Source organism: Physella acuta, unplaced genomic scaffold, assembly GCF_028476545.2.
Source record: "Physella acuta isolate Inbredline_101_S28 unplaced genomic scaffold, ASM2847654v3 ptg000225l, whole genome shotgun sequence".
Taxonomy (NCBI): domain Eukaryota; kingdom Metazoa; phylum Mollusca; class Gastropoda; family Physidae; genus Physella; species Physella acuta.
This window is the reverse complement of record NW_026731744.1, coordinates 1,246,794-1,268,316: the sequence shown is the minus strand read 5'-3', so window position 1 is coordinate 1,268,316 and position 21,523 is coordinate 1,246,794. Positions and strand designations below refer to the sequence as shown.

The 21,523-nt window shown below is 42.8% G+C and overlaps 1 protein-coding gene across 1 annotated transcript; it reads left to right on the top strand.

Moving 5' to 3' along the window:
- The first annotated feature begins 944 nt into the window (after window positions 1–944).
- Window positions 945–20,171, top strand: LOC131937904 (histone H2A deubiquitinase MYSM1). Its single transcript, XM_059295616.1, has 16 exons — window positions 945–1,048; window positions 4,011–4,104; window positions 4,306–4,376; window positions 4,455–4,599; window positions 4,752–4,850; window positions 4,951–5,803; window positions 6,307–6,490; window positions 6,583–6,713; window positions 6,840–6,955; window positions 8,004–8,081; window positions 8,242–8,355; window positions 8,626–8,806; window positions 11,762–11,889; window positions 12,887–13,019; window positions 15,120–15,280; window positions 19,604–20,171. Exons 1-16 carry the CDS (start codon window positions 999–1,001, stop codon window positions 19,994–19,996), a joined length of 2,931 nt encoding a protein of 976 aa, XP_059151599.1. The 5' UTR covers window positions 945–998; the 3' UTR covers window positions 19,997–20,171.
- Window positions 20,172–21,523: the final 1,352 nt, after the last annotated feature.

The window sequence follows — 21,523 nt, the reverse complement described above, 5'->3', positions numbered from 1 at the left end:
GTCTAGTGACATTTATGCGCAATTTCCTTATGTTATCTAAAAATAGCTCTGACGTATAATGCTGGGATGCGTTCAAGCTAGAAGAACAATCGGTTTGTAGGTGTTTTTGTAATTTTAAAATTTGTGACCAAACGAGAGGATATTTTTGAAAACTTTCTTCGGCAATATTGCTCTAAATTATGGCAGGAATCGATTGGTACATGTTTCAAGTCGCTAAGTGGTCTGGTTGACGAGATATGGGCCAAAAACTGCTTTTTTTCGAGGTTTTTTGGCTTTTCCGGGAAATACATGAAAGAAACCCGGAATTTTTATGGCCTATGCTCATTCTTGTAACTTGCTTAACATAATTGCTTTTGGAACTAGTCATCGATATTGCTTCGTTGAGGAGGAGATACGACTTAAAGCCCGGACACACATTCATCCATACATTCATCCATCCATCCATCCATCCAGAAATGACGCGTTAATAAACGCAATTCTCCAGAATGGAAATTGCGCTAAAAAAAAAAAAACAACAAATATGCTTACAAAAAAAAAAAAAACAACAAACAAACAACCTTGATAGCAACAAGCATTTAATGCAACAAAAATAAAACTAATTTTCTTTCCAAAAGCTTTGGTCTCTCGTGAGATCTGTTATAGATCTCTATATTTTAAATTATTTTAGCTACAAAAGCTTTTTTGAAAGAAAGTACATTGGTTTCATTTTCTTATTTAATATTTTCGGTGCATTAAATTTAAAAGCTTGTGCCATAAAGGTTTTTGTTATATTTGTTTTATTGAACTTATTTATTATATTTAAGAGGCTCGCGGGGTGTTGCATCCAGCTCTAGATGATCCCCCGTGGTTCCATAGAAATTCCTATGTATCATCTCTAGACTAGGTCTACATAATCTTATTTGGTAAACGCGAGACGTAGTGCGACTTTTTAATAATCAGGAAGGGGAAATCAATGAGAACGTAAAACGGAAGTTTTCTTTGATGTCGTCTGTATCAAAATGGCGGAGGATGATATCGACGTCGAAGGGGAATTCGATTTAAAAACAGAGTGAGACATTTAACATTGTTCATTCTATTTCTAGCTATTTAATTTTTTGTGTAGAGCAAATGTTCCTGAATAAAGTATGATCTTAAGAAGAAAAGCACGACTTGTTCTAGTTATAGCACTGTTACAGTTATAGATCTAGAATCTTTCAATCTAGAGGAGTTTACACTTTTCGGACACACACCAAAAATTACGTAGGACCGAACACTTCGTCGGTTTTTGGCTCATAGAAACTTTAATTAGCATGTCTCACGCGAAACCACGGCGCCTGCACGTAAACTGTTCATTTATGAACACTTCCGTGTCAAGTACTTCCGTTTCCTTTCTCAAGAATTATTTTTAGAAATTTTTTAACGTTGCATGGTACGCACATTTCTATTTTTACACCAGCCGGATGAAGTGACCTAGGGTTGGACTTAGGGGCAAAACTTGAACCAATCAATGCTTAGCTAAAAGGTTACACTATAAATAGCTTCTATATATGTATGGAACATCGTAAATGTCAAGGTTAATGGGTTTTTTCGTGCTTGAACAATAAAAAAGGGGTGTTCGCTAACTTATTTGGCCTTACATGGGATCGGACAGCAACACAAAAATATTATTAAATAAGAATTTAGAGCATAAAAGGGGCTGGTTATTGAAGGGAAAGGGTCAAAATAAGGTCAAGAAGGCAGTGGAATGCGAAAGAGGTGGGGGAATCATGTGACCTGGCTGGCTTAGCAGCGTACTGCGCGAGCCGCAATGGCTGAATGGGATGAACTTTGGGAGTGTGGGAAAAAGGTTTTATACTATTAAAATTACCTCACAAACAATCAATAACACAATATAAATGCATATAATATATGTTTTTATTCATTAAATTGACTTTAAATTATTCTAAATGAACAAAAAGTGCTATGTCCGATGACGGGTAAAGGTGTCCGAACACATGTAAAACTGTATTACATGTGTTCGAACACACGTTAAGACCCCCCAGTCACTATAACAAGAATAGCTTAAGTTCTATGCGTATGAATACAAAATGACACACACATTATTAAAGTAGAATGGTTGCGGATAGATATGATACTTTTTTTTGTTTTCTATGTTAAGCGGTTACTGAATGAGACCGCATGGAATTTTTACGTTGCGTTTTTTCGCTATGTGTGTCCGAAAAGTGTAAGCTCCTCTAGGCCTACTTCAGAACTTCTTTTGTTTGAGCTTGAGCACTCAGTCACTTAAAGTAAAACTTCACTTCTCTTAGTACTTTTAGTACTAGATTCTAGACTAGATCTACTACTACACACACTACGTCACTATTACTTTTACTACTACTAGATCTAGATCTATTCTAGAGTAAAGTTCCACGCGCGGTTAAAACACCGGTGCGATCATCGCCTGTTTATCGCTTCGTACAATATTTGTTTTGATGTTTTATACGAAACTACCGATATCTGCTGTAAACCTGTCCATTTCTAAATATATCCAGGTCAAATTCTTTTGTTTTTCTCCTTCTGGAAGTCGAGTTTTTAAATTTTAAAGTTTCGAGGTATGACGTCGTAGGCGGTTCTAGTTCCCCCTATGAAAAACACTAGGTCCCGGATGAGATGAATAAAACCAACCAATCAAAGCTTTTTATAACTAGGTTAACTATAAATAGCTTCTACAATATATGCGGGACACTGTACATACGATAGATAAGGCTAATAAAGCAACCTGATAGGTAAATAGGGGTGGCCGCAGCTTGGGTGTCGATTACGGTGGTTTCACATCGCTGCGTAACCAACGACTTGAGCTAGACTAGCCTAGTTCTAGATGCTCTATATTTCAAACTAAGCCTAGAATCTGTATACTTTCTATTTTTTTCTGCTGTTTTAAATTATTTCGATCATCTACTTCTTCTAAATCTAGTTTGTGTCTCTACATACAAGCATATCTAAGCAAATGTTACGTTATGTCTTTTAGTGGTTGTTACGTCCCTTTGTTATGATTATTATAGTTGCGTCCCTTGAGTCATCACTGGGTCAACTTTTAATGTCTTTAATTAATTTAATTAACATGTTTTTAATTATTATTTTTGCAATCTATTAATTAATAATACAATCAACAACACGTTTAAGTGTGTAAAATATTTATTTCAATTATTAAAATTGGATCAAAACGTATACAATACGCTCGTTGGCAAGCAGGTTCTTGCGTACGCAGGCAAAAAAAAAAGGGAAAAAAATATCGCAAGGAGGGACGTCACTAAAACATGAATATCTTAAATACTATGCGTAGGAATACAAAATGACTCATACATATTACAGTAGAATGGCAGCGGAGTAATACAGTGCTTTCGGTTTGTTTCTGTGTGAAACGGTTATAAAATAGCGCCCGATGAAAATCGGGAATTTGGAATTTTCCGCTATGTGTGACCGCGCGTGGAACTTTACTCTAGTACTGAGACTCTAAACTAAAAGCTTTAAGTAGTACTCTTGCTTGAGTCTTGACAACTCTTTTATTGTCTTTTAAAAAAAAGTAAAAGTGTTGGTTGAGTATTCACTTGTTCCTGTTCAGTGTGAGTGTAGACTGTAGTAGCTTGATTTATGAAATTTTAAAATATTCTGTTATGCTTTATGATCTTGTAATAGAACAATGAAACTAGGTAGAAAAACTGGTATAAGGACTTAATTGTTCTAAAGTAAATGTAGATTGTAGAATATTGTAGATTATCTTTTCAGCCGTTTCTTGTGCATCTGATTGTGCATCATTATTTTCTCATCTGTCTCATATCTCTTTTGCACCTTCTTCCATACACAATCCGGTCAATCACTGTCAATTCACTTTTGTCTGGTCTCTTCCTAGTTGTTTTCCCTGGTTATGCCCCTGTAAAGAAAATAATTTTTTGCAAAATAAAATATAGGCCTACCTAATTTTTAAATTATTTATTTTCTTACACTTACAAGTTACTCTATAAGGAGTATTGTTTAATGTTTCTTTTTAGGCTTGGGGAAGAGTTTTATGATACAAACGAACTGCCATCAAAAAGTGCAAATCTTTTACCAGAATTTACAAGCCCAGCTTGGATGCTGGAACAGGTAAACTGAAACTAGTGTCAGCACATTGCAGTAGTTTTATCAACTATCAATAGGACAGATGTACACATTTACTTGAGTCCATAAGGCAGATGGTACAGTTAGTTATGAGCTAGAGTTACTTTAGGGCTGAAGTTAGGAAGGACAAACATGTAAAATTAAAGAAGAAGCAAGCAAGTGTATGATAACATTCCACTTTAACAGGGTTGGTCACTGGACAGCTGCATGGATGAGAAGTCTAAGGCTACTATAGAGAAGATGCTACTTGAAGAACAGTATCCTTTTTGGTTATATTGACTTAAGCTATTTTACACAGTTCTTGTTCTATTCTTGTTAACCTTAACCAAGTACATACAATACATGTATGGTCGTAAAACTTCACGTTATCTGAGCATAAAAAAGAATGTACTTCTTGTGACTGCTGGCACAAGTAAAGCTACAACACCCAACAAAAGTCCATGGACTCAGGAAGAAAAAAACACTTTCCTTAGAGGCATGGTATGTACAATTGTCAGTCTTTTGATGTGGTTGACCAAATTAGTTCTTTCTAATTCAGGGAATATTTGGCAGAAGTTGGAGTAAAATTGCCAGTTTAATCCCCACAAGAACACTATTTTTGTGGTTGACCAAATTTCTTCTTTCTAATTCAGGGAATATTTGGCAGAAGTTGGAGTAAAATTGCCAGTTTAATCCCCACAAGAACAAGTCTGCAGGTTAAGAATTATGCTCAACAGTACATGAAAAACCTGGTCAGTAGTTTGTTCATTCAAGTTAATGTCGTCTTAACACTTTGGCATTGTTACATTGTGTACATGATTGAAACAGACTTTGCCTAATTTTATGTTGCAGGCTAAGAAAAAGGCTGAAATGGAAAAGTTGGAGATGGATACTTTGAAATCCATGACAGAAACACCTTTATTTAACAGCACTCCCTCTTCACTGGCAGCCACTGTGGCTAGCATCACAACAGGTCAGCCAACTGTAGTAACTCCAGCAGCTGACCCCCAAGTCAAAGGTCAGGGTAGAAAGCAGAGAATAGCCCCAGCCAATAAGTGTGACAAGCTGAAAGCTGGGACCATTCACAGGCCTACACAGAGAAAGTCAAGCACTAAGCCGGGCAAAGAGAAGAACAGTCCGAGAAAATTGAAGAAATTGGATCTTAGCGGGGCAGCACATGGAGCTGCAGGGGTAGGGGACATAGTCCTACAAGCCAGGACCAGCCGCTGTAACAGTGTCTGCTCCACTTCTGATGGGATATCCACCGTCAATGGCTCCAGTGATGTCAGTGACGTCAGCAACTCCAGCTTTACCAGAACCTCAAAGCTGTCAGATGAGGATGACATGGATATAGACATTGATATAGAGAACGATGATGAAGAAAACCCAATACTGTTGAGTCGCTCAGCATCCCCCAGCTCTGTGTACCTGCAGCTGCTTAAGGCAGCTCACATCGGCACTGGTCAGCTGGAGCAAGATGGAGGCACTGGTCAGTTGTCTGAAACTAAGTCAGACACATCTTTGGACACCTCAGCCAAACCTAATGTGACTTGCCAAGATTTTCTCTCTAACCCTGACAATGATTCCACCAGCAGCCAGGATGGGCTCAAGTCTGGAGATGATGACTCACACTTGGATACTGTCCTCGCAACTGACGATATGGACAGGGAAGAAGAGGAGCACCATGTTCAAACAGACACCATTGGTAACTAGTTTTTCATCATATGTGATTGACAGCATCGGTAATTAGTTTTTCATCATATGTGATTGACAGCATTGGTAATTAGTTTTTCATCATATGTGATTGACAGCATAGATAATTAGTTTTTCATCATATGTGATTGACAGCATCGGTAATTAGTTTTTCATCATATGTGATTGACAGCATTGGTAATTAGTTTTTCATCATATGTGATTGACAGCATAGATAATTAGTTTTTCATCATATGTGATTGACAGCATTGGTAATTAGTTTTTCATCATATGTGATTGACAGCATAGATAATTAGTTTTTCATCATATGTGATTGACAGCATTGGTAATTAGTTTTTCATCATATGTGATTGACAGGATTAGTTCTTTCATTACTGACAGCACTGGCAATAAGGTGTGTACATGACTCTGACTGACAGCACTAGCACTAAGCTGTGTACAGGCTTAGACTGTAAGTTGTTACAGTAGAGTTGACTATTGTTCTTATTGAACCAGTGAATGGTCTTGTGGCCTGGTCTGGTGAGGTGCTGGAGTTTGATGTCCCTGTACAAGAGAAAGTCTTCCCACCCAATGAAATCACAGAGGAGGAGAGAAGAGTCCATGCAGATTTCTTTGATGGCAGACCCCCCAAAACACCTGAACGTTATCTCAAAATTCGTAGTTACATCATTGATTGCTGGTAAGCTATCTTTCTTTAAGATAGTTGAGATGTTTGAACTATAAACTTGTGTGACAGCTTTATGTTTATTTATGTTAATAAATGTTTTGAAGGTTAAAAAGCAAACCTGTGTATCTAAACAAAACATGTATCAGACCTGGGCTGAAGAATTGTGGCGATGTAAACTGTATAGGACGTATCCACTCTTACTTGGAGTGTGTTGGAGCTATCAACTTTGGCTGTGGTAAATCTAAACTTTGATTTCAATCTTCAGACTTGGAAACCTTTATTGCAGTCTTCTAATAGAGTTGTCTTAAATTGATGTCAAACTAAGAACTGTTTTATTTTGTCTTCTCATGGATGTGTTCAGAGCAGGCCAACTACCGCAATCCACATAGAACTGCCCCAGGGGGAACCAACAGTCGTCTCAAAGGAATAAATAAAGAATTAATGCCACCTTTTCCTCTCATCAAAGCTGAATCAGTAGTAAGTCCATCCTCACACTCTTCAAGTTTGCATTTTATTAGGACCTACTGCTGAAGTTTGCTTGTTTTATACAACTTGTACAGTTTTCATTTAATTAGGACCTACTTCTTGCCTTGGTAACCATGTCCACCATAAAAGCAAATCACTCATTTATTTAGTTTCAGTCATGTTATAAATATATATTTCATTGACACTGGTATAATTATTACAGTGGGTGTTGTACACTTATTTGTACACTTACAATGTGTAGTTAATGTGTCTGAAATGCTGGTTGTATCTGAACAGTTCAATTCAGTGTTCTACTTGCCAAAGTCAATTCAGTGTTCCTACTTACCAAAGTCAATTCAGTGTTCCTACTTACCAAAGTCAATTCAGTGTCCTACTTACCAAAGTCAATTCAGTGTCCTACTTACCAAAGTCAATTCAGTGTCCTACTTACCAAAGTCAATTCAGTGTCCTACTTACCAAAGTCAATTCAGTGTCCTACTTACCAAAGTCAATTCAGTTCAGTGTTCTATTTATCAAAGTCAATTCAGTGTTCTACTTACCAAAGTCAATTCAGTGTCCTACTTACCAAAGTCAATTCAGTGTCCTACTTACCAAAGTCAATTCAGTGTCCTACTTACCAAAGTCAATTCAGTGTCCTACTTACCAAAGTCAATTCAGTGTCCTACTTACCAAAGTCAATTCAGTGTTCCTACTTACCAAAGTCAATTCAGTGTTCCTACTTACCAAAGTCAATTCAGTGTTCCTACTTACCAAAGTCAATTCAGTTCAGTGTTCTATTTATCAAAGTCAATTCAGTGTTCTACTTACCAAACTATATCCATCCATAACAAAATATTTAAAGAAATATTTGTAAACAAAGTAATTTAAACAAGACAACAAAGCCACCTCTTTTTCCCACCATAAATGGAACCCTAACTTTATCAATGGATTCTCCAACACTTTGGTAGAATTTTTTATTTTTTTAAAATGTAATGTTTATATTATGCATACATTATATTAGAGAAAATTGAATAGATTACGATTCTGTCCCATCTTTCAGAGACCTCGAAAACGCAGAATCCGTGATGAGTCAGGCTTGTGGGTGGATGAGAAGGAACTAGAAGGGAAGACAATTGATGTAAGCGACTTCCCATTTCTGGCTAGTTGAGTCACGCAGATCATCTAACCCAAGTATTAGCTGCTTCATATCAACTAGTTTGTTAACAAATCAATAAGACACAGCAGCCACTTATTTTCTCTAGTTGAACCCAATATAGATGAGAAGCTTTGTGTTTCAGCATAATGTAGACAAGAAGAAATGTGAATCTAAAGCCAAAGTCTACAGAGCCACCAAAAGTGTTTATGATCCTTTCAAACTTGTGCCTTGCACCTCATTCTCTGCAGACAATCCTGTAAGTAGCCCAGCCAGTCACATTAACCAACTTCCTCAGCTGGTTGGGGAGTCAATGTATTGTTAGTCAACCTGCTGGTCCATGCAGTATAGGAATCAGAGTTCATCTGTTTCTGGGACCTCAGCATATCTAGATGATGCTTATATTTAACTTATATCAAGAGCTTGTCCTTTATTTGCAAGATAGAAATGTTGAATACTACTTGTCCTTTATTTGCCAGCCACCTTACAAGATAGAAATGTTGAATACTACTTGTCCTTTATTTGCCAGCCACCTTACAAGATAGAAATGTTGAACACTGCCGTAGCCATCATGGACATACATGCCCATATATCCAAGACGGAGGTGATTGGCATGCTGGGGGGTCAGTTCTCCTCTAACACATTGATCATCAGCATGGCCGTGCCATGTCAAAGCATGAGCACTGGGATGCAGTGCGAGATGGACCCAGGTCAGTTGCTGTTCATTATGTTGTCTGTCAGAGGTCACTTTGTCGCCAGTCATTGTGTTATTATGCGTAAAAGTATGAGTTGTGTTGTTAGTCAGTAGCGTGGTCAGTGTGTAAAGCTGATGTGCTGTGTCACTCTGAGGTCAGTAGTGTGGTCAGTGTGTAAAGCTGATGTGCCATGACAGTCTGAGGTCAGTAGTGTGGTCAGTGTGTAAAGCTGATGTGCTGTGTCACTCTGAGGTCAGTAGTGTGGTCAGTGTGTAAAGCTGATGTGCCATGTCACTCTGTGGTCAGTAGTGTGGTCAGTGTGTAAAGCTGATGTGCCATGACAGTCTGAGGTCAGTAGTGTGGTCAGTGTGTAAAGCTGATGTGCTGTGTCACTCTGAGGTCAGTAGTGTGGTCAGTGTGTAAAGCTGATGTGCCATGTCACTCTGTGGTCAGTAGTGTGGTCAGTGTGTAAAGCTGATGTGCCATATCATGACAATCTGAGGTCATTAGTGTGGTCAGTGTGTAAAGCTGATGTGCCATGTCACTCTGAGGTCAGTAGTGTGGTCAGTGTGTAAAGCTGATGTGCCCTGTTACGCTGAGGTCAGTAGTGTGGTCAGTGTGTAAAGCTGATGTGCCATGACACTCTGATGTCAGTAGTGTGGTGAGTGTGTAAAGCTGATGTGCCATGTCACTCTGAGGTCAGTAGTGTGGTCAGTGTGTAAAGCTGATGTGCCATGACACTCTGATGTCAGTAGTGTGGTGAGTGTGTAAAGCTGATGTGCCATGTCACTCTGAGGTCAGTAGTGTGGTCAGTGTGTAAAGCTGATGTGCCATGTCACTCTGAGGTCAGTAGTGTGGTCAGTGTGTAAAGCTGATGTGCCATGTCACTCTGAGGTCAGTAGTGTGGTCAGTGTGTAAAGCTGATGTGCCATGACACTCTGAGGTCAGTAATGTGGTCAGTGTGTAAAGCTGATGTGCCCTGTTACGCTGAGGTCAGTAGTGTGGTCAGTGTGTAAAGCTGATGTGCTGTGTCACTCTGAGGTCAGTAGTGTGGTCAGTGTGTAAAGCTGATGTGTCACTCTGAGGTCAGTAGAGTGGTCAGTGTGTAAAGCTGATGTGTCACTCTGAGGTCAGTAGAGTGGTCAGTGTGTAAAGCTGATGTGCCATATCATGACAATCTGAGGTCAGTAGTGTGGTCAGTGTGTAAAGCTGATGTGTCACTCTGAGGTCAGTAGAGTGGTCAGTGTGTAAAGCTGATGTGCCATATCATGACAATCTGAGGTCAGTAGTGTGGTCAGTGTGTAAAGCTGATGTGTCACTCTGAGGTCAGTAGAGTGGTCAGTGTGTAAAGCTGATGTGCTGTGTCACTCTGAGGTCAGTAGTGCGGTCAGTGTGTAAAGCTGATGTGTTGTGTCACTCTGAGGTAAGTAGTGTGGTCAGTGTGTAAAGCTGATGTGCCATGTCACTCTGAGGTCAGTAGTGTGGTCAGTGTGTAAAGCTGATGTGCCATGTCACTCTGAGGTCAGTAGTGTGGTCAGTGTGTAAAGCTGATGTGCTGTGTCACTCTGAGGTCAGTAGTGTGGTCAGTGTGTAAAGCTGATGTGCCCTGTTACGCTTAGGTCAGTAGTGTGGTCAGTGTGTAAAGCTGATGTGCTGTGTCACTCTGTGGTCAGTAGCGTGGTCAGTGTGTAAAGCTGATGTGCCATGTCACTCTGAGGTCAGTAGTGTGGTCAGTGTGTAAAGCTGATGTGCCATATGACACTCTGAGGTCAGTAGTGTGGTCAGTGTGTAAAGCTGATGTGCCCTGTTACGCTGAGGTCAGTAGTGTGGTCAGTGTGTAAAGCTGATGTGCTGTGTCACTCTGAGGTCAGTAGTGTGGTCAGTGTGTAAAGCTGATGTGCTGTGTCACTCTGTGGTCAGTAGCGTGGTCAGTGTGTAAAGCTGATGTGCCATGTCACTCTGAGGTCAGTAGTGTGGTCAGTGTGTAAAGCTGATGTGCCCTGTTACGCTGAGGTCATTAGTGTGGTCAGTGTGTAAAGCTGATGTGCTGTGTCACTCTGAGGTCAGTAGTGTGGTCAGTGTGTAAAGCTGATGTGCCCTGTTACGCTGAGGTCAGTAGTGTGGTCAGTGTGTAAAGCTGATGTGCCCTGTTACGCTGAGGTCAGTAGTGTGGTCAGTGTGTAAAGCTGATGTGCCATGACACTCTGAGGTCAGTAGTGTGGTCAGTGTGTAAAGCTGATGTGCCATATCATGACAATCTGAGGTCAGTAGTGTGGTCAGTGTGTAAAGCTGATGTGCCATGACACTCTGAGGTCAGTAGTGTGGTCAGTGTGTAAAGCTGATGTGCCATGTCACTCTGAGGTCAGTAGTGTGGTCAGTGTGTAAAGCTGATGTGCCATGTCACTCTGAGGTCAGTAGTGTGGTCAGTGTGTAAAGCTGATGTGCCATGACACTCTGAGGTCAGTAGTGTAGTCAGTGTGTAAAGCTGATGTGCCATGTCACTCTGAGGTCAGTAGTGTGGTCAGTGTGTAAAGCTGATGTGCCATGTCATGTCACTCTGAGGTCAGTAGTGTGGTGAGTGTGTAAAGCTGATGTGCCATGACACTCTGAGGTCAGTAGTGTGGTCAGTGTGTAAAGCTGATGTGCCATGTCACTCTGAGGTCAGTAGTGTGGTCAGTGTGTAAAGCTGATGTGCTGTGTCACTCTGAGGTCATTAGTGTGGTCAGTGTGTAAAGCTGATGTGCCATGACAATCTGAGGTCAGTAGTGTGGTCAGTATGTAAAGCTGATGTGCCATGTCATGTCACTCTGAGGTCAGTAGTGTGGTCAGTGTGTAAAGCTGATGTGCCATGTCATGTCACTCTGAGGTCAGTAGTGTGGTCAGTGTGTAAAGCTGATGTGCCATGTCATGTCACTCTGAGGTCAGTAGTGTGGTCAGTGTGTAAAGCTGATGTGCCCTGTTACTCCCCAGTGTCCCAGACTCAGGCCAGTGAACAGATTGAGGACGTGGGCATGTCTGTTGTTGGCTGGTACCACTCCCACCCCACCTTCTCCCCTGACCCATCCGTCAGAGATATAGAAACACAGCAAAAATTTCAGGTAATATTTCATGTACCATTTTGAGCAGACCCAAGAATCATTAGCTGACCTTTTCTGGGAAAAACCTAGGATTGATGGTGAAACAAATGTCTCCCTAACAAACAAATGTCTCCATTACAAACAAATTTCTCCCAAACAAATGTCACCTTAATAAACACATGTCTCCCTAACAAACAATGTCTCCCTAACAAACAATGTCTCCCTAACAAACAAATGTCTCCCTAACAAACAAATGTCTCCCTAACAAACAATGTCTCCCTAACAAACAAATGTCTCCCTAACAAATGTCTCCCTAACAAATGTCACCTTAATAAACACATGTCTCCCTAACAAACAAATGTCTCCCTAACAAACAAATGTCTCCCTAACAAACAATGTCTCCCTAACAAACAAATGTCTCCCTAACAAATGTCTCCCTAACAAACAAATGTCTCCCTAACAAACAAATGTCTCCCTAACAAATGTCTCCCTAACAAACAAATGTCTCCCTAACAAACAAATGTCTCCCTAACAAATGTCTCCCTAACAAATGTCACCTTAATAAACACATGTCTCCCTAACAAACAATGTCTCCCTAACAAACAAATGTCTCCCTAACAAATGTCTCCCTAACAAACAAATGTCTCCCTAACAAATGTCTCCCTAACAAACAAATGTCTCCCTAACAAACAATGTCTCCCTAACAAACAAATGTCTCCCTAACAAACAAATGTCTCCCTAACAAACAATGTCTCCCTAACCAACAAATGTCTCCCTAACAAACAATGTCTCCCTAACAAACAAATGTCTCCCTAACAAACAAATGTCTCCCTAACAAACAATGTCTCCCTAACAAACAAATGTCTCCCTAACAAACAAATGTCTCCCTAACAAACAAATGTCTACCTAACAAACACATGCCTCCCTAACAAAGAACAACCTGACTACCATTACACTGACACCAAGCAATATTTCATTTGTAAAACATAAGAAAAAAATGTTTGAATTATTTCCTCAGTATTGGTTTTCCAAGGGAGGCAACCAGTTTGTTGGAGTAATTATCAGCCCTTACAACCCTGCCAGCACATCCTTGTATTCAGATGTCCGTTGTCTGACCATCTCTGAGAGCTACAGCAAAGAGTATTTGTGTAGTAAGTCATGCAATTTTCTTGTAGCCCATTGAGTGTAGTAAGTCATGCTATTTTCTTGTAGCCCATTGAGTGTAGTAAGTCATGCAATTTTCTTGTAGCCCATTGAGTGTAGTAAGTCATGCTATTTTCTTGTAGCCCATTGAGTGTAGTAAGTCATGCAATTTTCTTGTAGCCCATTGAGTGTAGTAAGTCATGCTATTTTCTTGTAGCCCATTGAGTGTAGTAAGTCATGCAATTTTCTTGTAGCCCATTGAGTGTAGTAAGTAATGTAGTTTTCTTGTAGCCCATTGAGTGTAGTAAGTCATGCTATTTTCTTGTAGCCCATTGAGTGTAGTAAGTAATGTAGTTTTCTTGTAGCCCATTGAGTGTAGTAAGTAATGTAATTTTCTTGTAGCCCATTGAGTGTAGTAAGTCATGTAATTTTCTTGTAGCCCATTGAGTGTAGTAAGTAATGTAGTTTTCTTGTAGCCCATTGAGTGTAGTAAGTAATGTAATTTTCTTGTAGCCCATTGAGTGTAGTAAGTAATGTAGTTTTCTTGTAGCCCATTGAGTGTAGTAAGTAATGTAGTTTTCTTGTAGCCCATTGAGTGTAGTAAGTAATGTAGTTTTCTTGTAGCCCATTGAGTGTAGTAAGTAATGTAGTTTTCTTGTAGCCCATTGAGTGTAGTAAGTAATGTAGTTTTCTTGTAGCCCATTGAGTGTAGTAAGTAATGTAGTTTTCTTGTAGCCCATTGAGTGTAGTAAGTAATGTAGTTTTCTTCTTCTGTCCCATTGAGTGTAGTAAGTCATGTAATTTTCTTGTAGCCCATTGAGTGTAGTAAGTAATGTAGTTTTCTTGTAGCCCATTGAGTGTAGTAAGTAATGTAGCTTTCTTGTAGCCCATTGAGTGTAGTAAGTCATGTAGTTTTCTTTTGTCTCATGGAGTGTAGTAAGTAATGTAGTTTTCTTCTTCTGTCCATGGAGTGTAGTAGGTAATGTAGTTTTCTTGTAGCCCATTGAGTGTAGTAAGTAATGTAGTTTTCTTGTAGCCCATTGAGTGTAGTAAGTAATGTAATTTTCTTGTAGCCCATTGAGTGTAGTAAGTAATGTAGTTTTCTTGTAGCCCATTGAGTGTAGTAAGTAATGTAATTTTCTTCTTCTGTCCCATGGAGTGTAGTAAGTAATGTAGTTTTCTTGTAGCCCATTGAGTGTAGTAAGTCATGCTATTTTCTTGTAGCCCATTGAGTGTAGTAAGTAATGTAGTTTTCTTGTAGCCCATTGAGTGTAGTAAGTAATGTAGTTTTCTTCTGTCCCATGGAGTGTAGTAAGTAATGTAATTTTCTTGTAGCCCATTGAGTGTAGTAAGTCATGCTATTTTCTTGTAGCCCATTGAGTGTAGTAAGTCATGTAGTTTTCTTTGTCAGTGGCATGGTCTTTTATTTAAACCTTTGCCTCCTAGGCTGCAGCACATTTACACTCCCCTAATCCTAAGGAAAGGGCCAGTACTCTTTAAAATATAATATAAATATAGGATGGGTCTTTTAAAAAATCACTTTCATATTTATTTAATTAAATATAATTATCAGTACTGCTATTATTTTCATCTAAATGAGGCATGCCCTCATTATAACTAGTCCCAGGACTTCCATAAGCCAACACAAAAATGATGCCTCTATGGGACAAAATTAGGAACATTTGGACGGGTTTAAAAAAAATCTTTAAAATCTAACCCATGCATGAACTTGGATTCTATAAATACTGAAAGGAAGTTTTTCTTCTGTTTCTTTACCTGATAACTTTTATTGTATTAAACTGCTATTACAAAGTAGAATTAGCAGTGCAACAACACAATTTAAAAATTGAGTTATGCAACTTTAGGAGTTCAGCGACGTTTGTCGACATCAGGAGTTAAAGGGTTAATATTTAGGGAAAAATGATAGGTTGAACTAATATTGTTTGGACAATAAAACATGATCTTAGATTTTAGTTTTATTTGTACCATGCAAAAAGAGTACTGGGACCTTTCAAATACATTTTTAGTGAAACAAATTTAATAGTAATAAGTAAGTAACAAAACTGTGACTATGACATGTTTCATAAAGATTGGAATGTGCATTTCAGATTTGCCTATCAAGTTTGACTTTGAAGTAATTTATGGAGATAATCCTGGAGAAATACTAGGCCCAGCCAGTGGGTTGGCAGACAACTATTGTGTCTACAACAACAGGGTCAAGCTCTCTTGTCTCTACAAGTCAGCTCTTGGTATCACCTGTCTTTCAAAGGTCAGCATTGTCTTATGGATGTTATATCCATTTTTACACAACATTGAAAATGATTCTGTAAAAATCCAATAAACATTCTTTAAATTAAAACCATTGGTGGTAACTGATTTGCATGCAGTGGTTTGCATTCAGTAAGTTTTTTTCAGCATTGCTCTCTGGTACTCTGTGATAACACACTCCAACTCAATGCCTTGGTTGATACATCACTGCAGGCACAAGCTATCTTTTGTTTACCTTAGTCTGTCCTATGTTAACTCAATGTTAGGTCTCGCTTTTGAACTCACTGTCACAGTGTTAGTGTGAATTCACTGTGACCTTGTATTTGAACTGTAGTTATGGCTGGCAGGCTGTCTTGTGACTAGCTGGTGCTGGCAGGCTGTCTTGTGACTAGTTATGGCTGGCAGGCTGTCTTGTGACTAGCTGGTGCTGGCAGGCTTTCTTGTGACTAGTTATGGCTGGCAGGCTGTCTTGTGACTAGCTGGTGCTGGCAGGCTGTCTTGTGACTAGTTGGGGCTGGCAGGCTGTCTTGTGACTAGCTGGGGCTGTCTTGTGGCTGGCAGGCTGTCTTGTGACTAGTTGGGGCTGGCAGGCTGTCTTGTGACTAGCTGGGGCTGTCTTGTGGCTGGCAGGCTGTCTTATGACTAGTTGGGGCTGGCAGGCTGTCTTGTGATTAGTTGGGGCTGGCAGGCTGTCTTGTGACTAGTTGGGGCTGCCAGGCTGTCTTGTGACTAGTTGGGGCTGGCAGGCTGTCTTGTGACTAGTTGTGGCTGGCAGGCTGTCTTGTGATTAGCTGGGGCTGTCTTGTGGCTGGCAGGCTGTCTTGTGACTAGTTGGGGCTGGCAGGCTGTCTTGTGACCAGCTGGGGCTGGCAGGCTGTCTTGTGACTAGTTGGGGCTGGCAGGCTGTCTTGTGACTAGTTGTGGCTGGCAGGCTGTCTTGTGATTAGCTGGGGCTGTCTTGTGGCTGGCAGGCTGTCTTGTGACTAGTTGGGGCTGGCAGGCTGTCTTGGGGCTGGTAGGCTGTCTTGTGACTAGTTGGGGCTGGCAGGCTGTCTTGTGACTAGTTGGGGCTGGCAGGCTGTCTTGTGACTAGTTGGGGCTGGCAGGCTGTCTTGTGACTTGGGGCTGGCAGGCTGTCTTGTGACTAGCTGGGGCTGGCAGGCTGTCTTGTGACTAGTTGGGGCTGGCAGGCTGTCTTGTGACTTGGGGCTGGCAGGCTGTCTTGTGACTAGCTGGGGCTGGCAGGCTGTCTTGTGACTAGTTGGGGCTGGCAGGCTGTCTTGTGACTAGCTGGGGCTGTCTTGTGACTTGGGGCTGGCAGGCTGTCTTGTGACTAGTTGGGGCTGGCAATCTGTCTTGTGACCAGCTGGGGCTGGCAGGCTGTCTTGTGATTAGCTGGTGCTGGCAGGCTGTCTTGTGACTAGTTGGGGCTGGCAGGCTGTCTTGTGACTAGCTGGGGCTGTCTTGTGACTAGTTGTGGCTGGCAGGCTGTCTTGTGATTAGCTGGGGCTGTCTTGTGGCTGGCAGGCTGTCTTGTGACTAGTTATGGCTGGCAGGCTGTCTTGTGACTAGTTGGGGCTGGCAGGCTGTCTTGTGACTAGTTGGGGCTGGCAGGCTGTCTTGTGACTAGTTGGGGCTGGCAGGCTGTCTTGTGACTAGTTATGGCTGGCAGGCTGTCTTGTGACTAGCTGGGGCTGGCAGGCTGTCTTGTGACTAGTTGGGGCTGGCAGGCTGTCTTGTGACTAGTTGGGGCTGGCAGGCTGTCTTGTGACTAGTTGGGGCTGGCAGGCTGTCTTGTGATTAGCTGGGGCTGTCTTGTGGCTGGCAGGCTGTCTTGTGACTAGTTGGGGCTGGCAGGCTGTCTTGTGACTAGTTGGGGCTGGCAGGCTGTCTTGGGGCTGGTAGGCTGTCTTGTGACTAGTTGGGGCTGGCAGGCTGTCTTGTGACTAGCTGGGGCTGTCTTGGGGCTGGCAGGCTGTCTTGTGACTAGTTGGGGCTGGCAGGCTGTCTTGTGACTTGGGGCTGGCAGGCTGTCTTGTGACTAGTTGGTGCTGGCAGGCTGTCTTGTGACTAGTTGGGGCTGGCAGGCTGTCTTGTGACTAGTTGGGGCTGGCAGGCTGTCTTGTGACTTGGGGCTGGCAGGCTGTCTTGTGACTAGCTGGGGCTGTCTTGTGACTAGTTGGGGCTGGCAGGCTGTCTTGTGACTAGTTGGGGCTGGCAGGCTGTCTTGTGACTAGTTGGGGCTGGCAGGCTGTCTTGTGACTTGGGGCTGGCAGGCTGTCTTGTGACTAGTTGGTGCTGGCAGGCTGTCTTGTGACTAGTTGGGGCTGGCAGGCTGTCTTGTGACTTGGGGCTGGCAGGCTGTCTTGTGACTAGTTGGTGCTGGCAGGCTGTCTTGTGACTAGTTGGGGCTGGCAGGCTGTCTTGTGACTAGTTGGGGCTGGCAGGCTGTCTTGTGACTAGTTGGGGCTGGCAGGCTGTCTTGTGACTAGTTGGGGCTGGCAGGCTGTCTTGTGACTAGTTGGGGCTGGCAATCTGTCTTGTGACCAGCTGGGGCTGGCAGGCTGTCTTGGGACTAGTTGGGGCTGGCAGGCTGTCTTGTGACTAGTTGGGGCTGGCAATCTGTCTTGTGATTAGCTGGGGCTGGCAGGCTGTCTTGTGATTAGCTGGTGCTGGCAGGCTGTCTTGTGACTAGTTGGGGCTGGCAGGCTGTCTTGTGACTAGTTGGGGCTGGCAATCTGTCTTGTGATTAGCTGGGGCTGGCAGGCTGTCTTGTGATTAGCTGGTGCTGGCAGGCTGTCTTGTGACTAGCTGGGGCTGTCTTGTGACTAGTTGGGGCTGGCAGGCTGTCTTGTGACCAGCTGGGGCTGGCAGGCTGTCTTGTGATTAGCTGGTGCTGGCAGGCTGTCTTGTGACTAGTTGGGGCTGGCAATCTGTCTTGTGATTAGCTGGGGCTGGCAGGCTGTCTTGTGATTAGCTGGTGCTGGCAGGCTGTCTTGTGACTAGCTGGGGCTGTCTTGTGACTAGTTGGGGCTGGCAGGCTGTCTTGTGACCAGCTGGGGCTGGCAGGCTGTCTTGTGATTAGCTGGTGCTGGCAGGCTGTCTTGTGACTAGTTGGGGCTGGCAGGCTGTCTTGTGATTAGCTGGGGCTGGCAGGCTGTCTTGTGACCAGCTGGGGCTGGCAGGCTGTCTTGTGATTAGCTGGGGCTGGCAGGCTGTCTTGTGACCAGCTGGGGCTGGCAGGCTGTCTTGTGATTAGCTGGTGCTGGCAGGCTGTCTTGTGACTAGCTGGGGCTGTCTTGTGACTAGCTGGGGCTGGCAGGCTGTCTTGTGACTAGCTGGGGCTGGCAGGCTGTCTTGTGACTAGTTGGGGCTGGCAGGCTGTCTTGTGACTAGCTGGGGCTGGCAGGCTGTCTTGGGGCTGGCAGGCTGTCTTGTGACTTGGGGCTGGCAGGCTGTCTTGTGACTAGCTGGGGCTGGCAGGCTGTCTTGGGGCTGGCAGGCTGTCTTGTGACTTGTGGCTGGCAGGCTGTCTTGTGACTAGTTGGGGCTGGCAGGCTTTCTTGTGACTAGTTATGGCTGGCAGGCTGTCTTGGGGCTGTCTTGTGACTAGTTGGTGCTGGCAGGCTGTCTTGTGACTCGGGGTTGGCAGGCTGTCTTGTGACTAGTTGGGGCTGGCAGGCTGTCTTGTGACTTGGGGCTGGCAGGCTGTCTTGTGACTTGGGGCTGGCAGGCTGTCTTGTGACTAGTTGGGGCTGGCAGGCTGTCTTGTGATTAGTTGGGGCTGGCAGGCTGTCTTGGGGCTGGCAGGCTGTCTTGTGACTAGCTGGTGCTGGCAGGCTGTCTTGTGACTTGGGGCTGGCAGGCTGTCTTGTGACTAGTTGGGGCTGGCAGGCTGTCTTGTGACTAGCTGGGGCTGGCAGGCTGTCTTGTGACTTGGGGCTGGCAGGCTGTCTTGTGACTAGCTGGGGCTGGCAGGCTGTCTTGTGACTAGCTGGGGCTGGCAGGCTGTCTTGTGACTAAATTTATTTAAAAATTGTGTTGTTTTAGAAAAACTGAGGAGTTGAAGGGTAGGGCATTGTCCATTTAAGATATCAGGCATTTAAAGGAAAGGGAAAAAATTTGTATAGATTAGTGCTATTGCCCAAGACTGTAATTAAAAGTAATTACAATATTTACATTGATTTATAAATGCACATAAAACATTAATATCAGAATAAAGATTTTTTTTAGTTTTTTTTTTTCTGGAGGAAAAAAAAAGTTACTAGTTGACTGTCATCTCTCCATTTTCACAAGTTTTTACCATTTCTGATATAAATTTCAGATGCTGCAATCAGTAAAAAATATTTTAATTGGTGGTGAAGAAAATGTTTCACCATCTGGTGATCTTCTCATAAGTGGGCAGACAACCCAGACAGCAGATAATGGGCAGACAACCCAGACAGCAGATAATGGGCAGATAACTCAGTCAGTTGACAGAAGTAAGGAAAATGGGCAGACAATCCAGCAAGCTGACAGAAGTAAGGACCAAGGGCAGATAATCCAGTCTGTTGACAAAAATAAGGAACACAGGCGGACAATCCAGCAAGCTGACAGAAAAAAAGTTGATGATATCATCCTATGTCTAGAGCAACTGTTTAAAGAAAAATTTTCTGACCATGTGGAATCTAGCAGTTTGTTGTCATCTCTAGATAAAATTCAGTCAAATGCCACATGACACATTTGAATCTCACTCTGTTGTTGTCATCTCTAGTTGTAGGTCAGTCAAATGACACATTTGAATCTCACTCTGTTGTCATCTCTAGATGTAGGTCATTGAAATGCCACATTGAGTTGATTCTTTCAAGAGAAATATTGTTAGTTGCCACATTAAAATTGATTGTATACACATGCATATCTAGTGTTGCTTACAGCTTTCCCTCATTACTCAATGCTTAAGTTTAGGGTCAGTTTGTAATCAACAAGATGGTAACGAATGTCCTAATGTATGCTTGTGGGGGGGGGGGGGGGGGGGGGTATTCATCTGTGTGGTAATGTCCTGCTCCCAGAGATGGGGTGAGCTAAAAAGGTCTTGGTGTTGCTGAGAACTATCAATCACATCCAAATTACAAAGTTAGGTTTTCAAATTAACACACAAAGCCACATCCATATTACAAAGTTAGGTTTTCAAATTAACACACAAAGCCACATCCAAATTATGAAGTTAGGTTTTCAAATTAACACACAAAGCCTACCAACACCTGAAAGCCACTAACACAAAGCCCACCTACAAATGGCCGCCATCTTGAGATGCTAATCCTATTATCCCTACAAACTATCTGGGTGGCGTCTCCTTCATCCAGTGGACGGGTGGCGTCTCCTTCATCCAGTGGACGGCTGCCGCCCGGGGCGACGACATCTTGTTTTCTAATATCTCTCCGGTTTCTGCTGCTGAGTTGCACATCAAGCGGCTTCAGTGTCGGCCCGATGGAACTGGCGCCGAGTGGCAGAGAAAATATCTTGTAGGGATTGTGCTTCTGGCCCTCGGCATGAAAACGATGGGCCCTAATCGTCTGCTCCGTTTATTTTCACAAGTAATTCTAACTTCCGTCTGCTTCTGGCTCTGGTCGCCCGACACGGCCGAGTTACGAACTTGACAACGCCCCCCCCCCCCCCCTCTGTTCTGCCCAATTGGCCGGTCGTCTGCTACTAGTTTAAATATTTCTACACGGGCCCACACGCCGCCACAAACCACATATTCAAACCATACACAATCAAAACATTGCCGGCCTTTGAAACCAGCGCTGGGAAGATAACCCGATATCTGATTCCGATACTGGTCCTTGTCTTGAGGTGCGAGTTCTGGGACTTTGCTCAAGATGCTCGGGGGAAAAAACTTTGGCGAATGGTTGTGTGGGGGTACACACACTTCTCTCTCTTTCTGAAGGTCATCGTGTGGGTGGAAGGTCATCGGTGTGGGGTCTTGTGTGCATATACGTTTATATGTGGTGTGGGCATATTGTGAGGGTGCGAAATCCGCGTGTGGGTGTGAAGTAATTAGTGTGAAGTAATTAGTGTGAGGTAACGTGTCAGTTCCTAAGTGGATTGGGTACCCGTGTGTTCATATAGAACCTGACGACATTAATTAAAAACTTTGTCCGGTCCACGGCTGTTGATTTTGCAGTCTCCCAAGACATCATTGCTGTCTTCAGTTGTTCAAGAACTCTTTAGCACTTCTTCAAGAAAACCCATAGGACCTCTCCAA